Below are 22,455 nucleotides of genomic sequence, written 5' to 3'. Positions count from 1 at the left end.
GGGGATTTTATTTTTTTTAAATAGGGATTTATGTCCCCAGTCTGGCAACGTTCTAGCCTTGCCACCGTTTCTAGTCTGCAACGTACTTGCCACTTGCCACAGTGCCGGTGGGTTGTACCGATTTCGTGACTTGTTGTTCAAGGTATCCTGAAATCTTGTGCCGTGTATTTGATATTACTAGATGTAGTGAAATAATATCTTGCATTAAACATCGAAATCGTCAAACAGAAAGAATAAGCTGTCGACAGAAGGCATATTTGTCAAAGCTGTCATTTTTTTCTGTTTATCACATAAAGTTGAAGTCTACTTCATGATATGACTGACAATGGTTTGAGATATATGCACATTTATAACCATTTCTTTAATATACAGAGACTGCAATGCCCCCTAAAAAAGAAGCTGCTCAAGAACAGAAACCTCTTATTGGACGTATTGGTACAAGTCTGAAAATAGGAATTGTTGGACTCCCAAATGTTGGTAAGTAAGTGTGTTCTTCCAATAATCATGACATATGGTCTCACCTTTCAACTTTGCATAGGCAAATCTACCTTCTTCAATGTGCTGACAAAAAGTGCAGCACCTGCAGAGAATTTTCCATTTTGCACCATTGATCCGAATGAAAATAAGTGTTGTTTTAGTGATTAAGAACAAAATTTTTGCTTACTGTCATATTAAACTTTTGGTTTGGTGTTCACGTAAGGTAGCAGTCCCTGATGAAAGGTTTGATTGGCTGCTTCAGCATTATAAACCTTCAAGGTAAAGTTTGAAGAATCATATCATCCATCCTTTGTATTCTTGATTGTTCTTCATTTTCTAGCTTTATCACAGTCCCAAAATTGAAGCTTACCTAAACATAGTGGATATTGCCGGATTAGTAAAAGGAGCTCATGAAGGCCAAGGTTTGGGAAATGCATTTCTTTCTCACATAAGGAGCGTCGATGCGATTTTTCATCTATGCCGTAAGCAATAGTCATGAGAAACTATACTACTGATCGGGGAAACTCCCAATTGTTAATTTTGATTCTTTGAACAAAAACAGGTACTTTTGAGAGTGAAGAGGTAACTCATGTGGAAGGCGACGTCAATCCTGTGCGAGATATTGAAATCATCAATGAAGAACTTAGGTTGAAAGATGAAGAATCTCTGACGGCTGCAATTAAAAAAGTGGAATCACTTATGCGTACAGATAAAAAGATGAAGACAGAATACGTAACCAAATTATAGTATTCAGACTGTGAGTTTGTGTAATATGCGCTCTCATTTTTAGGATATTCTTTGCAAAATTAAGACTCATCTTGTTGACCAAGGAAAACACATTCGTTACGGAGATTGGAACGTGCAAGAAGTAAGAAATAAATAAAGTTCCAAATTCTGAGTTTTCCTCACAAACCCGGAATTAAAACTATTTGTGGTGATCTAGATCGATGTTCTGAACAAGCATTTGTTTATCACATCTAAACCTGTTATTTATCTGGTTAACATGGCAGAAGCCGATTATATCCGGAAGAAGAATAAGTGGTGCGTAATTAATATTACTATATATTAAATTAATGGACAGGCAAGTTACTTCTTATTCTTCCATAGGTTACCAAAGCTCAAAGAATGGATCGATATAAATGATCCAGGTGCCATTATGTTACCGTTTTCCGGGACCTTGGAAGCCAAGCTAGCTGATATGGATGCCAACACAAGTAATGCTTTTTGTGAAGAAAAGAAAACTAGCAGTGCTTTCAATAAGATTATTGCTCAGGGCTATAAGTCTTTGAATTTAATGTACTTCTTCACCGCGGGCCCTAATGAGGTCAAAGCTTGGACCATTCAAGTCAGTCACACACATGCTTGTAAACAAAAACAATTCTCAAACCAAATTTTTACCTGCTTGTTACAGAAAGGAACCAAGGCACCACAGGCAGGTGGTCGAATTCATTCAGATTTTGAAAAAGGTTTCATTATGGCAGAGGTATTTAAATTTGCTGACCTGAAAGAAGAAGGCAGTGAGGCAGCCGTTAAAGTAATTTATAGGCATTTTTTTTTTTTGGTAATTTTAATCAATGTTAACATGTTTTGTCTAGGCTGCAGGGAAGTACCGACAACAAGGAAAACTTTATGTTGTAGAAGATGGAGATATAATTTTGTTCAAGTTCAATGCTGGGGCTGGTCTCACAGTTGGAAAAGATGTAAAAAAGAAATGATCCTTTTGTTGCGTTTATATTTTTCCCGACGTCGAACCATGGGTACACCCGGAAAATTAAATACAAACGAAAAAACAAATATTTTTTCTGGCATCAGCGTTTTAGGTTAATTTACATCAAATTTAATGTTAAAATTACAAACTGAATTTCTGCCATACCGAAAATTAAGCCCGACTTTTTCGGGCTTATTTTTAGATAAGACTTTTTTATAGGTATAGCTATAAAAATACATGGCCTTGATTCGAAATTAAACGATAATCACATATATGTCGTTCATTTTTTCATTGGAACAACCATTTTTGAAATACACCGAATATTTGGGCTGCATCACCGAATATTTGTGCTGGTGCGTACTGGCGCGCTAGCGCTGGTCGTACTGCCGCCTTAGCATTCCATTGAATATTGGGTATAATTCAAAATCGATTGATTTGACACAAAAATAAACCACTTTTTCAAAATCAACGTTTAATTTTGCTTGTTCCGTGTGATTTTTATCGGATTCTAAGAGTTTTTATTTTTTGTTGATTTTGACAAAAGTAGGAAGGCTATAGCCTTTCCACTTTTCCATTTTTGGCCAAAATATAAATTTGATTAAAAATACATGATTTCGATTCAAAATTGAACGAGAATCACAAAAATGAAGTTTGTTTTTACTTTGGGGTTATAGCTTTATTAATAAACGGAAAAAACGGGTGATAAATGTTTGCGCGCCAGCAGCGCGTTAATTCCATTTATTACAAAACGGCTGGTTTGACGAGAAAACAAATATTTCCCATGAAATTTGCGTTTTATTTTAGGTTAATTCAAATCAAATCTAATTTCAAAATTACAAAGCCGAATTTCAGCATACTCAAAATTAAGCCCGACTTATTTTGTCGGGCTTAATTTTGATTTAGATTTTTTTTTACATCTAATTTTAGCTATAAAAATATATGAATTTGATTCGAAATTAAAGGAGAATTACAAATATGTCGTTACTTTTTTCATTGGGCCAACCGTTTTTGAAATACATTGAATATTTGTGCTGCATCGCGCTTGCGCTGGTGCGTACTGGCGCGCTATTACTTTTCTAAATATTCGGTGTATCTCAAAAACGATTGACTTAACGGAAAAAATAGCAATTTTCCCAGAATCAGCATTCAATTTTGAGTATATCCTGTGATATTCAACCAATTTCGGTGACTGTCATATTTTGCAGAAATAATTTTTAAGCCCGACTAAATAGTAAGCCCGACTTTCCTTATTTTTTCGTTTTTTACGTTTAATTAAAAAACCATAAAGCCAATTGAAAAATAAATTGGATTTTCGTAATAAGCATACAATTCTAAACCGAAATCATGTATTTTAAGCGAAATTTAAAATTTTGTCAAAAATTTTCATTTTCATTTTCTTTCTTTTTTTTTCATTTTCATTTTCATTTTTTTCGTGAGAGTGAGAGAAAAGTGAGAAGGCTATAGCCTTCTCACTTTTTCATTTTTTTGTCAAAATCGGCCAAAAATGACATCACTTGTAATTCGATAAAAATCACACAGTATAATCAAAATTTTACGCTGATTCAAAAAAGGCCATTCGTTTTCTTCTCAAATTAGCCATTTTTGAATTACACCGAATATTCGGGCAAAAACTGTAAAAAAACATAAGTTGGCACGCTAGTACGTACCAGCGCAGGGCTCCCGATGTTGGTTGTTTCCGTACCCGCAACTGAGGCATCTAGCGGTTCGAATATACACATCACCTACGCTTAAGCCCTCTTCTGGGGCTATACCTACTTTAACCGGTTTGGTTTTGTTTTAGTTTTACTGGAATCAACTTCGTGAAATTTTTCTTCTAGGTTTGTAAAGTGTTTTTTGTTTCTAATTTCATTAATATTTTATTACAAGCTCAAAATCTCAGTCTTACTGTGGTGCTGAGATCCTTCAGCAGCAAAGAATAATTAATATATTTGAATATCTGTCACGTAGTTGCCCTGCAGCCCATGTGCTCATTAATTGTAATTTTTTTTTGCTGTACATTTTGTAGGTAAAAATGCCACCAAAGAAAGAAGCTGCTCCAGAACCTAAACCTCTCATTGGACGTGTTGGTACTAGTCTTAAAATTGGGATTGTCGGACTCCCAAATGTTGGTTAGTCACTACATGATTTTCTGTAAAGTGGATAGTAACCAAATTTTTATGTATACACAGGAAAATCCACCTTCTTCAATATTTTGACCAAAAGTTCAGCACCTGCAGAAAATTTCCCGTTTTGTACCATTGATCCTAATGAAAATAAGTCTTTTTTTTAGTTTTGAATTTATAAAAAATCATTTAAAGCTGATATTAAACTTTGATTTTTTTCTTGTACGTAGGGTAGCAGTTCCTGATGAGAGGTTTGATTGGCTTTGTGAACACTACAAACCAGCTAGGTAAGATTTAGAAATAGGATTTCCTTATCAAAGTTCTCTCAATTATTGTTCATTTTCTACATAGTAAAGTCCAAGCTTATCTTAATATTGTGGATATTGCTGGGTTAGTAAAAGGAGCTCATGAAGGTCAAGGACTGGGAAATGCTTTTCTTTCTCATATCCGAGGTGTCGATGCGATTTTTCATCTTTGTCGTAAGTAATCGCAAAATGTAGAAAATCACACCAATAAAGGTACTAAGAACATTTTTGAATAAAAAGGTACGTTTGAAAGTGAAGAAATTACCCACGTTGAAGGCGACGTCAACCCTGTTCGCGACATTGAAATCATTAACGAAGAACTCAGGTTAAAAGATGAAGAATATCTTTTGGCCACCATAAAAAAAACGGAATCGTTAATGCGTAGCGATAAAAAAATGAAGACAGAATACGTAATAGAAATTATACTTATCACATGTCTGTTTTGTAACATTGTTTCGCTCTTAGGATATTTTGTGCAAAGTTAAGGCGCACCTTGTTGATCAGGCAAAGCATATTCGGTATGGTGACTGGAACGTACAGGAAGTAAAGAAAATGAACGATAAATGATAATATGTTTAATGGTATCCAGAAATTAAGTGTTTCTAAATCGTTTCATTATAGATTGAAGTCTTGAATAAGCACTTGTTCATCACATCGAAACCTGTGGTTTATCTCGTTAACATGGCAGAAAAAGATTACATCCGGAAGAAGAACAAATGGTGCTTGAGACTATGCCTACCTAATGGCTATCGCTGACTTCTCATTGATGTTTCCATAGGTTACCGAAGCTCAAAGAATGGATTGATGCCAACGACCCTGGCGCAATGATGATTCCGTTTTCTGGTGCCTTCGAAGGAAAAATAGCCGACATGGATGCTGATGCAAGGAAAGCTTTCTGCGAAGAAAATAAAGCGAACAGTACATTCGAGAAGATTATCGTGCAAGGCTATAAGGTCCTGCAATTGATGTACTTCTTCACTGCGGGTCACGATGAAGTAAAAGCTTGGTCCATTCAGGTTCGTTACTTCTTCTTACACCTTGGTTGTATTTTTATTTTTAACACTTCTTGATAACCGGATTTTTTTCGCTCCATGTTTTCTTCTTTTTTCGTTCTTCAGAAAGGAACTAAGGCTCCACAGGCGGCAGGACGTATCCATTCTGATTTCGAGAAAGGCTTTATAATGGCGGAAGTTTTTAAATTCAACGACTTAAAAGAGGAAGGCAGTGAGGCAGCTGTCAAAGTAATTGTGAAGTGCATATATATATATATCTTGGTAATTACCTGTATTTTTAAAAATAGGCAGCAGGAAAGTATCGACAACAAGGCAAGCTTTACGTCGTTGAAGATGGAGATATTATCTTGTTTAAGTTCAATGCCGGGGCTGGTCTCACTGCTGGGAAAGACGCCAAAAAGAAATAAAATCTTGCATCAGCCTTGCACATCTCCCTCGGGTGTTTGTAACTAAGGGACAATACAATTGAAAAGATAACCGAAAATACATACAGTAAGTTTATTGGCGACCAAGACTGCGTGCTAGAGACATGACGCTTTGTGTGATGACCAATCTGACCGTTGACAATCGACACTGCAATACTTTACTGATCTGCATCGTGAGCAACGCTTGAGATTTTCCTTAGTCTGTTTACATCTTGAACATACGCTCGATGCTAGCGAACGCTCTTGAAACAAAATATTTTTCTCCTCCTGTGTCTGGATGGAAACCTTATTGGTAGCAGCCACTAACTCCTCCATTTCAGCGTCAGTTCCTGTTTGATCTGCATAGCTCGGAGAAACAAAAGTACAAAGCCATGGACTAGTTTCCCCGACAGGTATCTGCTTGATGGGCCATGCATTTGTGAATACTTTGGTAGCATTAACGCGCAGTAAATAGCGCAGAACACTTTCTTCTTCCTCTGATTTGACGAAGATAGGACATACTTCGGAGGATGACACTCCTTCAACAAAAATACGTTTAAAGTCTTCTGTAGCAGTGGTTTGCTCCAGTTTCCCGCAATCAACCAACTTCTGTGCCAAACGATGGTCATTGGCAGTCAACAGTAATATTGGAGCCAATGACGGGGAAACAAGTATTGGAAGATGCACTCGGATGAACCACAGATTTTTCAGTTTAGGGTCGTTCTGAAAAATTATTGGTTTCCGCAATTATTAGACAAAATAATTTCTTCTTTTAAAGAAAATGTTTACCTTAGATCGTATAACGTATAGAAGATTACCATCCAATATGGTGGACTGGAAAAGCGTTCGAATTATTTCTCTTACTCCTTTGAGAAACGAGCTAGGGCTAATTGTATCATTGTCTGCCTCATTCAACATCTGACGCTTCAACTCACAACAGTCAAATTGAGCGCTAAGATGGAAGTTAAGGTCTTTCAACAGAGTTTCGGGATTCCATGGATTTAATAAGCTGATGTCCCATTTTCTACGATCCTTCCACTCGAAGGGATGCGGCTCGTTCATCGACTTTGGTAAGATTAGGCGAACACGGCTGTCGTCCTCATCGCAGGAAGTGTGAACACCAGCTTCTTTAAATGGCCATGGGAATGTCAATTCCTGACAAATCGCGCCAGCTACAAGTGTCACACGATGCCCCGCTTCAGACGGTGGCTCCCTGTCTGTTGACAAGATAATGTCTAAACAGACGATGGTAAGTTAGCAGTTAAATGTTTGATTCTTCAGTTATACGCGTATGTAATTACCGTCCTGTGCAATTCCTGGTAAATCAACATGATAAAACTCTTCAAACTCGAGGCATGTTAGAAAAGCTGTTGAATTTTCCTTGGCTCTGAATGGCGGTGGAAAATGGAAGAGTGTAGAGGAAGCATCAGCCAGAAAACAATACGACGAAATCACTGTTCGCGCTATGCCACTTGTAAGATACACAGCCGTAGTTTTTAGGTCAAGATTGTGACTTTCCAAAAGCATAAAGGATACTTCTATATTACATCCATCGCAGCTCAGTTCAAAGCTATCGATATACTGCGCAGTTGCGTCACTTTGAGGAGCCAATACTAGCCGTAACGGCCCATCTTCTTTATTTGTGTGTAAAAGTTTAATTTTCATATGGAGGACCCTTTCTCCCTTCATCCAGGCTTGAAGAGTATTCCACCCAAGTTGCAGTGATGGCGGAAGAAGCGGATGTTCCAGACATTCACGATTGGTTTCAACAAGTTCCACTCGTGCGGTAAAGGAGCTTACCAAATAACAATAGGAAAGGGGAGTAAATGAGGATTCACATGCATTTTTGTTCTCCGACTCTAGATTGCAAAAACTCTTTGCTTGAAGAGTTTCAAAAAAATCGTTAATGGCGCCACCGCATTCAATGTGCATGTTTTTGAAGCTTAAGCTGTGCGTCCATTGAAGGCGGGCAGATGGGCGCCAGCTTGTTCGAAGTGGTAAAGGGTTACCCAGATGAACATGATTAATTAACATCAAACCATACAAACTTGGTATCATTTTTATAGAAGAACAGAGAGATTCTTCAATAAACTCCTTGACGGAATCGTAGCGCACACCTGTAGTATTGTCCCGCCACGGGGATGAACGAGTTAAAAGAATTGCGTGAGGTTCGTCGACCAATGCGAGCCGTGCAGCATTGAGAATGTTTGCCAATCCAACATGATCCGGCAGTTTGGAACAGTCTACAATGTTAAATAGATCTGTCCACGTCTTGCGAAGGCAAAGTTCTAAGGGATCGCCAATATTTAACGACAACGTGCCGTTCGACAACCACTTTTGGAAGTTTTCAACTTGATTGTATAAGCCTCTCTTGCATGAGTTAAGAAAATCGTTCTCAAAATCGTGATGAGTCAACTGCTTGAGATTGAAATATGTTTCAAAAGGAGAAACGGAAGAATCCAGTGCCCATCGACCAGTTTTTGGATTTAAAAATGTTGGATTAATGCAGGCCTTCAGATCTTGGCTTTCGCAACAATTCCCTGTTTCAAAATAGGTACGAATTTCCTTGGCATTTTTTGTTGATTTATGGTCAGTGTGATCTTTGGTCACAGTAATCATCCAATCCCAAACTTCAGTCAATGTTGGTTTGTAAACATTGCTTTTCAGTTTTGGAACTTTGTTTGATACAATCCCTTGGATGTGGTTGATAATTGATTCATATCTATTGAAAGAAGGTACATTAAAAAAAAATATTTATACAATATATTATTACGACATACCTTTGGTCGCAAATTTGTTGTATAGAGTTTGGATTCATATCTGAAACTGATGAAATCCAGGCACCCCAAATAATCTGTAGCAAAACCATATCACTTTTTACTGGAACTTTCAAGTTGTGTGGGAGCTTCCCTGTGTATAATTCTGTTACATCTTTCAAAAATCTATTTTTAGTTTTCGATGACCACTTCATATTATACCAAACATTCCATAAGTATTGGAGATCTTCATCACTATTAAGATCAAACGTAATATCACTAATAATTTTCACAAACAAGACATTTCTTGCTGTTGTGATAGAAGATACATCTGTAACAGTGATGTTGGTAATTCTCTGATTGGAACAGAGAGAGGTATAATATACAGCAAAAGGTAAATCCCCACAGGACAAAATTAAAACCTAAAAAATGTTACATCTGGTTTTAAAAATTTTAAAACAGCCTTTGTCATCATGTCATCAACGAGTTACCTTGATGGGGATGTCTGAAAAACCATGATATTCTTCTAGAAAATCTTCATAGGGGTGGTTTGAAAATGAATAGCAACCAGTAGAATTAGGTAAAGAATACTTTTTGTTTGGAGACAACATTTTAATTTTAATGAGATTCTACAATTTTTTCATTCAATTGCGGTTCTTAGTTCCTATACATCTATTTTACCCTGGCAGATTCAATCGCATTTTCGTCTGCTATCGTTTATTCATTTTCAGACACCGCGGGGCCATAAGGTTCAACAACCGTAACTTTTTTTAAACCAAAAGGGTTGCCGTATTACGATCGTGTACTGTACAATGCTCGTTTCCTCTTCCTCATATGAAGGGGTGTACACATACACACTACATAGGTCGGCACCATTCGTGTGTGTATTGTTATGAGGGTTTGACAGCTGCCTGCGGCTAAAAGCTATAGCAACAGATTGATTACATACAGAAAAACGATCTTCCGCTTCAGATTGTATAATTTTTTCTGAGGTATTTGGGAACCGATTATTGGTTTTTTGTTAATTCTAGATTGCAATTTGGCACATCGCTTTATCTAGGTTACTGTTCTCTAATCTATCGAAAGAACTTTTGGAGAAACCAATATCAAATGCCACATCAACGAGTCAGGAAATGAATCGCGATAATCCCAGCAAACCGAAGTCTGCAATACCTGGTAACTTTTGGCTTTTAATATATCTCGATGCATTTTTTTTTTTAAGTTTAAAAACCATTTTTGTGACAGCATATTTAGTAGGAGATGCTGAAGATCCATATCCTAGCCTTTCAGATATACATGATTATGAGCCAAATTTGGAATTTGATGATTCTGAACTTCAACAACCAGTAAATGCAGAAGGTATATTCGATAGTTCTTGCGGCATCACCTGAACTGTAAAATAACATTATCTTGCTATAGGTGATGCCAGTGGAATAGAAGTAGAAGAATTTCTAGAAACACCTGTGTCTGATGGCACCATTGAAGAAAATTTTGAAGAGGCTTTTGGCTTGCCGTCTCTGATTCCAGAATATCCATCCCTAATTCCTGCTTTAGGTGAACTTTCAAAAGAAGTTGTAGATGATTTCCTTGATGTTGCTCAACATAGAATTGTGGATGTGGTGGGTGACGACACTTATGGACGTAAAGTTATTGGTTAGTGTATATTTATTCTATAGTTATTTATTATTATAGTATTACAAATGCTGACTGTATTGTTCATAAACACTTCTTTGGCTTTTTATTTCAGTTGTTTCTGCATGCAGATTACCAAGTAACAAAGTGTTGGATCATAATAGATTATTGAGGTAATATCAGTATGCAAATTTCCTTTGGACAAGTATCAATATTCTAAACACTGCCATTTTTTCAGCTACCTGATGCACACTTTAGACAATTATGTTGAAACTGATTACACTGTTGTGTACTTCCATCATGGTCTCAACAGTCAGAACAAACCATCTTTTCGATGGCTTTTGCAGGCTTATCGAGCTTTCGATCGCAAGTACAAAAAAAACTTGAAAGCGTTGTACCTCGTACATCCGACGAACTTCATTCGAGTCATTTGGCAATTGTTCAAGCCATTTATAAGGTATAGCTCTTCTTAATATTTGCAGCTTTCAGCAGAATAACAGTTTATTTCCAGCATAAAATTCGGGCGTAAAATGATGTACGTCAATTACCTCAGCGAACTGGGAAACCATATCCATCTAAATCAAGTTTGCATACCACCTCCTGTTCTGACGTAAAAAATCCAAAGATTCAACATCGCAATGATTTATGTGGAAATTTTCTTATTAATTGTTAATTTTTCTGGGGAACCTTAGACATGATGCTATGTTGGTGTCAAAAAATGCAAATAAATCTGGACAGGATTCTCAAGTGGATTCCGCGTCCTCTAGCCAGCCTTTACCCACCCAACAATTTGGTGTGTCACTGCAATTTATCAAGAACCACAACAACGGACAGGTGATTCCGCCGATAGTTTGCCGATGTGTGGAATTTCTTAGCCAACCGGATGGTAATTCTCTGAGTTATAATACTGAAAGCAATCTATTACTGTAATGTAAACTTTATGTTACAGCTCTAGAAACGGAAGGGTTATTCCGCCGTTCAGCAAGTGTAACATTGGTTCGTGATGTCCAGTCCCGTATTAATCGGGGTGAAACCATTGACTTTCAGCATGACTTTCCTGGTGATTATCATCTAGCTGCAGTAACGTTAAAAACGTTTTTACGGGAACTAAAAGAACCCCTTATGACTTTTGACTTGTTCGATGATATCATCAATTTTCAGCGTAAGTTATTTTGTTTCATACGTCATTTTTTAGCTCTATCATCCAAATTTAGTTTCGTGTCGTCAATAGGCTTAAACAAGGAGGAGCGTGCTCAAATGGTGAAAACGCTTATCTTGGAACGGTTGCCCGAAGATAATTACATATTGTTGAAATACCTCGCACAATTTCTTGCTAAAGTAGGATTTCCATGTTTCACTTTCTAAACATACGTACAGCAATAATCCTATTGCGTCATAGGTTCAAGACAGGAGCGACCTTAACAAAATGACATCTTTCAATCTTGCTGTGGTGTTTGGGCCCAATTTAGTCTGGTCTCAGAACCAGCAAATGTCTTTAGCGGCCATTGGTCCCATTAATGCCCTAACGGAGCACATATTGTCTCATTATGCAGAAATTTTCATCCTATAATTGAGACATTCCAATGGCCACCTAGTCTCGGCGACTGCTATTTATATTTTGTTTTTGTTGTTTTCATTTTGAGCCTCTTCATTATAAGATTAGAATCGTGCTTATCAAGTTTAGTTCTCGGTTGTGTCAAGTGAGTGTTTTGCAGGTCAAGGTGTATACAAATACCTCTCAAATTATATATATTCTGACATCAGTGAGCAATTCATTAGTGAACTATAAAAGAAAACATAATGGACTTTTTGCTGAGAAAAGCCAAATGCTAGATTATTAGCTCATTTCCATATTTGTTTGTTTGATCAGAAAACTTAACAAGAAAGAAAATACCAAAAAACATTTGTTGGGCTAAATTAATTTATTTGTCACTTATGAACAAAGAAAGAAAGTGCAAAAAAAGAGCGTAAGAAAATACATAGTATGATATACATTTTTTTTCTTCATTTGAGTCGCCACATTTGAATTAATAAAGGGTTGAAAAGTATGTCAAAGCCCCACAAACAGATAGAAGATGAAATTATCCCTACCAAAATCCCACGAAAAAAAAACGACACGCACGTTTACCATGCACTTTATGAAAAATGAAAAAGCTTGACATTCCAAGAAGGAAATTTTCTGTTTCTAAACAATTACGAAGTGAATCGCTGTTTTGGCATCGTAAAAACCAAAAAAGAATTCCTCGATAAATTCTACATCTACGAGCATCAAACATAGACGTCTTACACGAAAGATTCTCAAAAACTGAGACGTTCTAAATATGAAATGTTGATGTTTCCCCTAGACGTCTTCCATGAAAAAAGAAAAAAATTATACATATGCCCGAAAGCGAGCATTCTTTTTTCTCGAGGACAATTGAACAAACAAAAAGAAAGTCCATACTTCTTACCCAGAGAAACGACGTAGAAAACAGAATACAGAAGAAATTCTCACACGGAAAGTGAAATAACTAAATTTAAGCGTCTTTCGAGCGCACCGTAGGGATATTAATAAATCAAAATGAATTCGCGTGATGGTTTCGTTTAGGCGTGGGTTCTTTTTTTTGCAAACAAGAGAAAAGAGAAAAGTTTACAACCCACCCAAAGGCACACACTACTTCACTGGAGTCCTATATCGTAAAATTTTTTTTTGTTTTTATAGTTGTTTTTTTCAAGATGTTACGTCTGTCTGGATTGATAAATCTGAAAAATTTGGGCAGACTTTTTTGAGTAAACTAACCGACTTTCATTATTTCGCGCTTTGTACTCGTGTTTCTTTATCAGGTCGAATTATCCCTCCCCACCCTTCTCAGTCCGGTTTTCTCCCTACGCGGTCGAATTGTCAGTAAAGCTCTGTGAACGCGTTCGACGATTGGTTTTCACAGCGGTATTCACGTTTTTGGCTGTTGGTTCGTCAGAAGAAACATGAACAATCCTTCCGGAGCCATACCTCTTAGTCATCTGATGATGGAACGATTGCTTAGTAAATCTGCGAGCATCGCCTAAGCTTTCAGATTCCGATCGTTTTCTGTTGCCTAGTGACTGTTACCCAATAAGAAGAATACATGCTTTAATGATCTGTACCTCAACGTAAACATCGATAGAATCTTACCTTGGATCTACGTTGATCAAGAGGCTGGACGACGCGGAAATCTTCGATAGTTTTAAACTTGGACAAATATTCCTGAAGTTTGGGGTCGACTGAGAGTTTCCGGCCGTTTTTGTAGTATTTTAAAAAGGCCCAAAATTTCTCAAGGCCGTAAAGTTGACCCGTTTCGTAGTCGCGAATTGTTTCTTCCTGGAAAACCTGGTAGAGTTCTTGGCGATAATGTTTTTCCAATCCGTACGAGAAGTAACGGAAGAGGCACTCCAGTCCGTAACGATAACCAACAGCCGCGTCTTCAAGAGCAAGCCGACGGAACTCGTCAAACATTTTTCGGTTAAAGTTGGCACGAAGGAAAAACGACCAAAAACGAAACAGCGTATTCATCTCGGGTGACTGACCAACTCCCACACGTTTGCGTTCTTCAAATAAATGATAATTAAACTTAAGCATTAAGAAGTAAAGGAGAAAAATCGTATAAATTTACCTTTGAGACATCGAGCACGATAGCGGGTGTATACTTGTTGCGTAAAACCATTTTCCTTTAGCAGTGCGTGTGATGGATGTTGGAAAGTCGGTAGCGACTGAGGTGTGCTACCGTAGCTACCTGCTATTGAACTCTTTTCCGCAGGGCTAGTGCCCAAGTCACAGCTTCCTACGCTGGTTGTTCGTACTCTGTGTTCTTTTGAGTCTACCACCCACCTAACACACGGAAAAGAACAATGTACCCTTTCAACAAATAGTGTAAGCTAGTAGGTAGTTCTATTACCCAACGTGACACTCTACAGGTGGATTATCGCCATGCCTTGTCTTTCTTTTGCGAGGTGTGCGTTCATCGAAATGTATTGGATCCGTTTTCGTTACCGGATAAAAGCGTGGCACCTAGAATGAAAACACAGCAGGAAAATACATTAATGCCGCGGAACGCTGTACGGAATAAAGTTGCTTAAAATACTTCTGGTTTTCTTCCTCTTCCTCGATTATGCATAGAAGAAATTCTTAGAGAAGGTGGAGGTGGTGGAGGAGGTTGAGGTATATCCTGTTTTTGCGACTTCGGTGCTATCTTTTCAAAATCTTCACGCGATATCAAATTGACAGTCTAAAAAATAATACGATTTTTACGATAACCATCTGAAAACTATAGGAAGTTCATTACCTTGAAAGATGAGGTGGGATTAACCGAAGGAGCCCATTCGTGATCGTTCCACAAGTCTTGCTCATAATAACGCAATCCATCCTCTATGTCGTGCACGAGTTCTTGTGTGATTTTGGTGCGCGTTGTCCAATCTCCAGTTCGGTCATAACCTTCGTGTTTGGTTGGCCGATTGCTTTGCGTGACAATCAAAATCTAAAATAAGTAGATTAAAAAAAAAATAGCCTTCCTAATACCTGTAAAGGGAAAGAAACTACTGATGTTTACCTTGTTTATGAAATCATCGCCGACTTCATCGTATTCACCGTCGTCAGAATCAGACCAATCAGTGGTAAAAGTATTCTGTTTCACCACCGGTAGCCGGTCCAATTCTTCGTCGAATTGAAAATCGAGTTCTTCCCTATCTTCACATTTTGGACCAATTGCGTTTTTAGACAAACTAACAGATGACTGCCTCGATCGACCAGCTATTTTCTCTTCCACTGCCGCTTCGTAGGGTAAGGTTCCACTAGAGGATGAAACTGATGACTGCCTATCTCTAACACGGCGCTTGACCTATGATATTGAATATATTACACAAGAAACAAGTATTATAAATAGCAGAAGTATTCTCACCTCTTTCCATTCTTCTTCGTTTGTTTTAGGAAGACTAGTCTTTGCATTTTCGTTTGTAGTCACGACTTAAAAAAACAAAAAAAAAAAGATATATATAAAACCGCATTGTTTTATAAAGTACGACAGTGCAGCTAAACTTCGCAAACCTTCAGATTTGGTTGGTCCACTTTTCGGTGATTTAGGTTTGGCTGGACCAACTTTCGTTGTATCAGGTTTTATCACTTCCACTTTAGCGGATTCGGGTTCAGGCATCGTGATATTAGGTGTCTCAATATTTACAGATTTCTCTTCAAGATTGCCTCCTGTGGATGTCACAATTGTTTCTGGTTGCTCTTCGCTTTTAACCGTTTCAGGAAGGATGGGCCATTTTTCAGGATCATTAACAGTTCGAACCTTGTCAGAAAGAACCAAGAAATGTAAGTAAGCTATCAGTTACTGGAGAAAAAGAGCTTAACATACCTTCACCAAGTCTTTGATTTTTAACAAAGAGGATTGCTGAAGTGCTTGTATAACGAGACTGACATCTTGTGTTAATGCTTGAACGCGATGAAAGGATGCAATTAGCGATATAGGTAGATAACCTTCGGAGTCCATTTTACGACGTAAGAAAAAATCTCTTTGCAAATTGTCCTCACTGAAGTAGTATTCACTGTAATATGTAATATGTTATATAAAAAAAAAAAAAAAAAAAAAGATTAAACTTTGACATCAGGGATCGGGAAATATTCACTTACACTTGTTTCCTCACAAGATCTTTCACGACTGATGCATCTCCAACTGGTTTCGTATGCGGCTGTAGAACAGCGGGAACGAGAAGAGCCACGTTGGTAGGGACATGACCCAGGCCAACGCCACCGACAGCCATACCAACAAACGGAGTTACAAATGGAGAGTCTTGAGTGCCATAATCTGCCAATCCAGCTGAGAATATGGGTGCCATAAAATCTGAATATTCAATAATTCCATCGCCGTGAGGTGCTGATCGAGAGCGACCAAGCGCATTCCCTCGTGATCGATGACGTCCACGTCCTGCACGACCAGAGCCGGACATTCCACGGTTATTCCTTTGAGGACCACCAGATTCTTGTTGGTCGCCGTTGATTCTCTTTTCTTTAACTTCTCCTACGATTAAAAAAATATTTTGATGAAAGTGAACAAACAAAAACATCCATTGATAACCAATTTTGAAAGAGTGTAAGAAAGCATAAAGCAAACAAAACAAAAAAAAACCTTTTGCAGCGCTTTTCCGTCCATCTTGAGCAGTACTGTTAGATACATCTTTTGGGGATCGAGACGATTTATTTTTTTGGGACTTTGGTCGTACCGATGGTGGTTCGATATCGAGCGGTACCCAACGGGGTTTTGGTCCTATTGTGAAAATTAAAAATATTAACACATGTTACAGAATGCCCGAAGTCTAAGAACTACCCACCCTTTTTCTTTTTGTCAGCGCGATTTTCTTTATTTTCTACTCCTCGTTTATCTTTATTGTTTGAAGCTGCGTTGTTAGGGCTAGACTGAGTTATTTTTTTGTCAGTTTTCCGGACAGTTACTTGAGGCAAATGAGCCTCCTCGTCCGAGCTCACTATTTCTCCTTCTTCTAACTCTTCCCCAGTGGAACGGCGCAGATTCTTTTTAGGTGTAATGGTTTTCTCCACACGACTCGTAATTTCATGCTTCTTTTTCCCTTCATCATTCTCGACAATTTCACCCTCTTCCAATTCTTCGACGATGACCTGAATATTTTAATTTGTATTATGTATAAACTTCGACTGAAAATCGATGAGGAAATGTGAGAATACAATACCTCATCTGCCCAGGTGCGAGGCTTATTGATTACCGAAACCGTAACGGTTGGTACTTCGTCTTTCGGTCGTACCACTGCAGCTGCGTGAGCAGCTTCGCCCAAGGTCGGCCAGTCTCCTACGTCACTGAAATCGCTAGCCTGATTATCATGTAAACAAGTAAAAATAAAGGCTAACGCTGCGACCAGTACTACAAGTGAAAACGATAAAAAATTCGACACATCGGATACAATATAAAAAATTATTCCTATTGATAAATCAGGCATCATGGTTTCCTTTCCTTTAAAAACATTCTAAAATACTATATCGCACTACCTTGTTCTGCAACGGGTGGTGAGGAATGGAACTTCCCTAAGGCAACCATTCCTTACCACTGCGCCAGATTCGCTATGACGTTTAACTGGTTTAACTTAACAAAAAAAAGCGCACGTGGTGTCGCTACGTTGCCTACAATATGATGTTAAAAACCAATACTTTCTAAACTTTGAACACCTTGTCTTATCTTAACCTACTTATACTTATATTTCTCTTTGCATCAAGATGACAACTGTTGAGTTTTTTGTTTTACCTTGACATTGACTTTTCTCCTATCCATTATATTGGCTTTAACAACTGTAGGTTGCTGCTGCCTTTGCTGCTGGAGGGGTCTCCCTATATGAAACAATGAATGTTTTAGACCAATCCCTTTATGTAAAGAAAAAGATGCCTCTCACACTGCTATGCTACTCATACATGGCCATGTGTGCACTTACTGGCATGAACAACTGTGTTTACTCTCAGGGAAAACCATGTGCAGAATGAGGGCAGAGCAAAGTGAAAGGATTGAAATGTGCTTACCTAGGAAATGTCTTGATGGCGGCTTGCTTGGCCCAACCTGGTGTGAACCAGTGCGATTGACAGTCCATGGATTTACTTTAGGAATCGGGGCCTCAATAAATTTTTTATTCTCACTTCCTTCCTTCAATGCTTCTTCGGTAGCTTTTTCAATGGAACAGGCATTTTCATCATTGGTATCGGGATTCTTGGGAGAGATTACTTGGCAAGGAGGCCCACACTTTTGTGTGTCGCTAATAGCTTCTTTATGATTACCGTTCGCCGAAGGCAAGTCGACGGCAGTCGACTCTGTCAGGGTCGCCATGATTATTTTACGTCTTAACCAACTGGCCTGGCTGACACGTGTGGATTCCAATTAGCAGTCACAGATAATCTTATAATGCAGACTTTTGATAAATAACTTAGTAGAATGTTTACATACACTCGAACAATTTTCTATGACTCTTCATCATCCATCCGATGGATCACTGCGAGTTTTCTCCCCTTCACTGCTCAATGAAATGAGGAAAAGCGAGTGCGTGACAAAAACTGACACGCGGAATCAACAACATACGCTGTATGTATGCGCATACAGACATACACCTCGGTCTACAGACAGAGGGCCAGGCATGGTCGAGAACCGACCGGATCCTGGGAACTGAGACGTTTCAACGTAATGAAATTTGTCGTATTTACATTAAACGTTATAAAATTCCCATATATCGTTAATCAATATTTTTTCGTTGCATACAATACTTTAAACTGTATTAAATTTTTTCATTTCTTATTCTCATTTTTGTCTGGAAACCCTGTCGACTACCACATGTAAAATGTGGAAAAAGGGAGGCGGAGGTAACGATGTCAAATATAAGTTATGGAACATCTACAAGACATTTTCTGAAAAAGCACATTTTTGAACTTGTAATTTTAAATTTTAAAATATTATGTTTTGAGAATATCTTGTAGCAAAGAAAGTTAGCAATTTTATCTTATTCAATAAATCTGGAATATTTTTGCTATAAAATTGCTTGTAAAAAATGTTAAAACCCATGCAGTTGCTGTATAACGAAAGTGCAATCAATAGGATTAATTATTATTTGTGAGAGATATTATATTTTACAAATAATTAAAAAAAAACACTGGAAAATTAATAAATGACAGAGAAATGAGATCCATCTGAGATCAATACATTCCACTTCGATAGGCCAAAGCCGGAAAATACGCATTTGAGTGTCTTTCGATTTGGCAAGGCTGCGTTCCCGGTTTCTTGCTCTAGAAAAGAAGGCCAAGTGGTTGCTGTTTAGTCCTCGTTTTAGTTCTTTTTGGTTGGCGATTTTCGTGGAGGCAACCCAAGGTATGTATAGTTATTTATCGTTATTCATCTGGTGAACTTTACGGTTTTTCTAGTAAGCAATAGTTTCTCTAGAAACTTATATTTGTTGTAGTTTACATTATTTTACCTAGAAATGTTCCCAATCTTTGTTTAATTTTGTATATTTGTTCCACCAGGCCGCTAAGATGAAGCAGATTTTGGTGTCCCAGACCGTCAAAGTACCGGAAGGTGTTACTGTTAAAGTAAATGCCAGGCGAGTTACCGTCGTCGGACCGCGCGGCAAGTTGATGCGCGACTTCAAACACTTGGCACTTGACATGCAGGTAAACAATGCCGTTTGGTCACTATGGTATGCCGGATTCTAAAGGTTTGCCATTCGCAGATGATCGCCAAAGATGAACTCCAGGTTAACAAATGGTTTGGTAAGAAGAAGGAGATCGCTGCCGTCAGAACTGTCTGCTCTCATGTCTCTAACATGATCAGAGGAGTAACCAAGGTAGGATTTGGAACTAAAATTGCGAATGACAGATCTGTTAACTGGAATTGACATTTATAGGGTTTCGAGTACAAGATGCGTGCTGTCTATGCTCACTTCCCCATCAACTGTGTCACATCTGAGAACAACACCGTCATTGAAATCCGTAACTTCTTGGGTGAAAAGTTCATCAGAAAAGTAAAGATGATGAAGGGAGTTACAGTAGTTAACTCTGCTGGCCAAAAAGATGAGCTGATACTCCAGGGAAATGACATTGAAGCTGTCTCCCAATCAGGTAAATTTTTAGCAACAACCCATGTCTTAACAAATTCTAATGTATTTCTCTTTACAGCTGCTTTCATCCAACAGTGTGTTAAGGTCAAGAACAAGGACATCCGAAAATTCCTTGACGGTATCTACGTCTCCGAAAAATCAGCGGTAGATAAGGAATAAAACGGGTTTTGTACTGTTTAAGATGGAAACTGAATACACAGTACTTGTGCCTGAATTGATTGTCTTCAATATTTCATAAAATTATACAATTAACATGCAACTTAAACAATTGTTAGGGTACAAGATTTTAATCAATTTATGATTTATATTAATCAATATTTAAAAACGTCTAAACTGTTAGTAAATAATAGTAATATAAAGGAAAAATTCAGGGCTAACAATGTATTTAGAACAAAATCAAATTTGATGAATTTCAAAGGCAGAAAAACCAAGATCATTAAAACTAGGAGTAATAATAGTCATGTTGAATAACCACATTGTTCAAGCAGATAATCCAGCTTGTTGTCGGCACCGTTCCATCAGCGCGCGCAACATGAACTGCTTACGCGAAAGAGAACGGACATTTTTGAGAAAAACGTCCAATTCAATGACACCTCGCCTCAAGCCTTCTCCCAAATAGTAAATAGCATCCTCTGTTGCGGCTTCCTCGGCATAGGCATTGAGTAGTCTATATGAATTCGATTTTAATATAAATAATGAATAAAATAAAATCCTGAAATTGAAACTCACTGTCTGTAAATTGGTGCCGTAGTGACGACGGCTTCATCAACGTCGAAATTTGCATCTTGCGACTTGAGTTTTCCTAAGGAATCCTCCAGTTCAGCATGTCGCTCTCTAAGCGATGCGATGCTACGTTCAACTTCGCTCTTGATTTCATCAATGTAATTCCTTTGAATGTTCGCTAACAAATACTATTCATTTCAGTGTTACCTGTTCTTGGTCCAACCGTCTACCCAAGTCTTCTAGTTTACTTTGACCCATCCGCAATTCATTTTCTGTCTTTTTGAGCGTCTCAATTTCAGCCTGAGCTTGGGCAAATATTTCACTAAGACGTCTTCGAACCTAGAGAACGATAAAAACATAAAATTTTTACCATGATTCGATCAGCCGATTATGTATACCTTGTCCTCAACTGCTGAAAGCAAAGAGGCTCGGATATGATCTTCAGAGATGGTTCCAGTGGACTGCGTACTTGGTACACCAGTTGAAGTTGGATACGGTGGGTATACTGAAGCGGTGATCGCCCCTGGAGTAGCAGGATATGGCGGATATGCGCCTGAATAAGCTGGGTAGTTCGAGCTTGGTCCATTCACCGGAGGATATGGCGGATACGGAGTCGCAGGAGGGTAAGCAGTGGCAGATGTCGGGTACGGGGGATAACCTATAGATTTAGACAATGTGAGTAGTTTCTCAAGGTAGAAGAAAAACACTACCACCTGCCAAAGATCCTGGATATCCTGCTGTGGGATTTGTCTGGGGTTGTCCAGCTACTGAATACACAGGTGGCTGTTCTCCGAAGATGATTATCATTACTTGTACAAGTGCAACAAGATCTGACTCATTCTATGTGCAAAGTAATTAGTAATAAAAATTTTTTTTTTTTTTTTTAGGTCTTTAAGAACTTACCGCTGACCAAACATGGAGATAAGGCATGTAGACTTTTCCATTGTGGTCCACATGCTTGGAAATCCTCAGTCTCATGTCAGATGTTGGTCGGACAAAGACCATAGGGGCATTGATTGGATGGGTCTCCAACAACCAAAGAGCAACAGGAATGTTGTAGTCACTTCCTAAAGAATAATTACCATGCATTTCGTTCTTTACTCTGGTGAACTGGATATTAAAATACCTTTGTAATGAACAGGAATTGTTCCACCGAGACACAGGAGCTGTTTTGATGCACCATCATTAAAAACTGTCAAAACAGATAAATATAATTTACTGAAAGTGACAGAAGACACCAGCATGCAATATGTTACCAAAAGTTTCCACTTTAGGCTGTAGGCCTCTATAGTGTTGAAGCAAGTTCTGTACATCCCGTTTGGTTTTATCCGGGTTTTTATAATACTAAAAATAGATGGAGATCAATCAAAATCATTTTTTCCGAGTTGCGACATCGTCACTGATGCCGATTTCACCTTTTGCAAATGCGAGCTAACGTACGAATCCATGCTGAATTATCGTTCTGCACTAAGACGACGAACTTCCAGGCAGCGCCTGATACTTAATCTGAGTGTCCCAAAAGCTGTTAACTCGCTTAATTGAAATCAATAACAAGATTGTTGTCTCAACAAGAAATCTTGCTGTCTGTCTTTCCCATAGTTTTGTCTGTAGGGAGTTGCATTGCATCTAGTATAGTGGTTATGGTTGCCGCTAGATGGTGACAAGTTACTCCAGTGAACCCTAG

General features: G+C 38.2%; 6 protein-coding genes across 12 annotated transcripts; 3 read left to right on the top strand and 3 right to left on the bottom strand.

Moving 5' to 3' along the window:
• Nucleotides 1-94: 94 nt before the first annotated feature.
• LOC130692458 (obg-like ATPase 1) lies at nt 95-6,112 on the top strand. 5 transcript variants are annotated; one of them, XM_057515573.2, is made up of 11 exons: nt 99-142; nt 373-477; nt 539-622; nt 696-756; nt 829-959; nt 1,040-1,209; nt 1,268-1,345; nt 1,421-1,518; nt 1,585-1,822; nt 1,889-2,011; nt 2,073-2,250. In XM_057515573.2, exons 2-11 carry the CDS (start codon nt 381-383, stop codon nt 2,190-2,192), a joined length of 1,200 nt encoding a protein of 399 aa, XP_057371556.1. In that variant the 5' UTR covers nt 99-142; nt 373-380; the 3' UTR covers nt 2,193-2,250. The 5 variants fall into 5 exon arrangements, with proteins under 5 accessions (XP_057371554.1, XP_057371556.1, XP_059353519.1 ...); XM_057515571.2 differs by having other exon boundaries at nt 95-142; nt 1,585-2,011; nt 2,073-2,251; XM_059497536.1 differs by lacking the exons at nt 99-142; nt 539-622; nt 696-756; ... (5 more) ...; nt 1,889-2,011; nt 2,073-2,250 and adding exons at nt 4,375-4,462; nt 4,539-4,595; nt 4,660-4,787; ... (4 more) ...; nt 5,732-5,854; nt 5,914-6,112.
• Nucleotides 5,856-9,543, bottom strand: LOC130692455 (uncharacterized). Of its 3 annotated transcripts, none has more exons than XM_057515567.2 (5): nt 9,278-9,543; nt 8,811-9,208; nt 7,332-8,752; nt 6,820-7,265; nt 5,856-6,753 (listed from the first exon to the last, which is right to left on the bottom strand). In XM_057515567.2, exons 1-5 carry the CDS (start codon nt 9,395-9,397, stop codon nt 6,148-6,150), a joined length of 2,991 nt encoding a protein of 996 aa, XP_057371550.1. In that variant the 5' UTR covers nt 9,398-9,543; the 3' UTR covers nt 5,856-6,147. The 3 variants fall into 3 exon arrangements, with proteins under 3 accessions (XP_057371550.1, XP_059353513.1, XP_057371551.1); XM_059497530.1 differs by lacking the exon at nt 9,278-9,543 and having other exon boundaries at nt 8,811-8,952; nt 9,009-9,185; XM_057515568.2 differs by lacking the exon at nt 9,278-9,543 and having other exon boundaries at nt 8,811-8,940; nt 9,009-9,185.
• A 91-nt stretch (nt 9,544-9,634) lies between these two features.
• On the top strand, nt 9,635-12,181 carry LOC130692457 (rho GTPase-activating protein 1-like). Its single transcript, XM_057515570.2, has 11 exons — nt 9,635-9,778; nt 9,847-9,962; nt 10,032-10,145; nt 10,206-10,439; nt 10,534-10,591; nt 10,657-10,875; nt 10,930-11,028; nt 11,111-11,304; nt 11,368-11,580; nt 11,650-11,756; nt 11,818-12,181. Exons 2-11 carry the CDS (start codon nt 9,920-9,922, stop codon nt 11,986-11,988), a joined length of 1,452 nt encoding a protein of 483 aa, XP_057371553.1. The 5' UTR covers nt 9,635-9,778; nt 9,847-9,919; the 3' UTR covers nt 11,989-12,181.
• Nucleotides 12,182-13,027: 846 nt separating this feature from the next.
• LOC130692577 (la-related protein 1B-like) lies at nt 13,028-18,567 on the bottom strand. Its single transcript, XM_057515713.2, has 16 exons — nt 17,971-18,567; nt 17,702-17,784; nt 17,136-17,273; nt 16,761-17,064; nt 16,559-16,696; nt 16,063-16,450; nt 15,788-15,977; nt 15,475-15,721; nt 15,329-15,393; nt 14,981-15,268; nt 14,717-14,908; nt 14,516-14,659; nt 14,330-14,442; nt 14,048-14,262; nt 13,570-13,982; nt 13,028-13,499 (listed from the first exon to the last, which is right to left on the bottom strand). The coding sequence occupies exons 1-16, from the start codon at nt 18,269-18,271 to the stop codon at nt 13,284-13,286; spliced, it is 3,435 nt and encodes a 1,144-aa protein (XP_057371696.1). The 5' UTR covers nt 18,272-18,567; the 3' UTR covers nt 13,028-13,283.
• A 603-nt stretch (nt 18,568-19,170) lies between these two features.
• On the top strand, nt 19,171-20,262 carry LOC130692602 (large ribosomal subunit protein uL6-like). The gene is made up of 5 exons (XM_057515750.1): nt 19,171-19,300; nt 19,456-19,602; nt 19,662-19,775; nt 19,836-20,049; nt 20,107-20,262. The coding sequence occupies exons 2-5, from the start codon at nt 19,465-19,467 to the stop codon at nt 20,205-20,207; spliced, it is 567 nt and encodes a 188-aa protein (XP_057371733.1). The 5' UTR covers nt 19,171-19,300; nt 19,456-19,464; the 3' UTR covers nt 20,208-20,262.
• A 152-nt stretch (nt 20,263-20,414) lies between these two features.
• Nucleotides 20,415-22,397, bottom strand: LOC130692590 (tumor susceptibility gene 101 protein-like). Its single transcript, XM_057515735.2, has 9 exons — nt 22,187-22,397; nt 22,028-22,115; nt 21,898-21,963; nt 21,675-21,838; nt 21,485-21,611; nt 21,170-21,429; nt 20,979-21,110; nt 20,778-20,914; nt 20,415-20,715 (listed from the first exon to the last, which is right to left on the bottom strand). The coding sequence occupies exons 1-9, from the start codon at nt 22,217-22,219 to the stop codon at nt 20,529-20,531; spliced, it is 1,194 nt and encodes a 397-aa protein (XP_057371718.1). The 5' UTR covers nt 22,220-22,397; the 3' UTR covers nt 20,415-20,528.
• Nucleotides 22,398-22,455: the final 58 nt, after the last annotated feature.

Source organism: Daphnia carinata, chromosome 1, assembly GCF_022539665.2.
Source record: "Daphnia carinata strain CSIRO-1 chromosome 1, CSIRO_AGI_Dcar_HiC_V3, whole genome shotgun sequence".
Taxonomy (NCBI): Eukaryota; Metazoa; Arthropoda; class Branchiopoda; order Diplostraca; family Daphniidae; genus Daphnia; species Daphnia carinata.
This window is presented reverse-complemented; position numbering and strand designations above follow the sequence as displayed.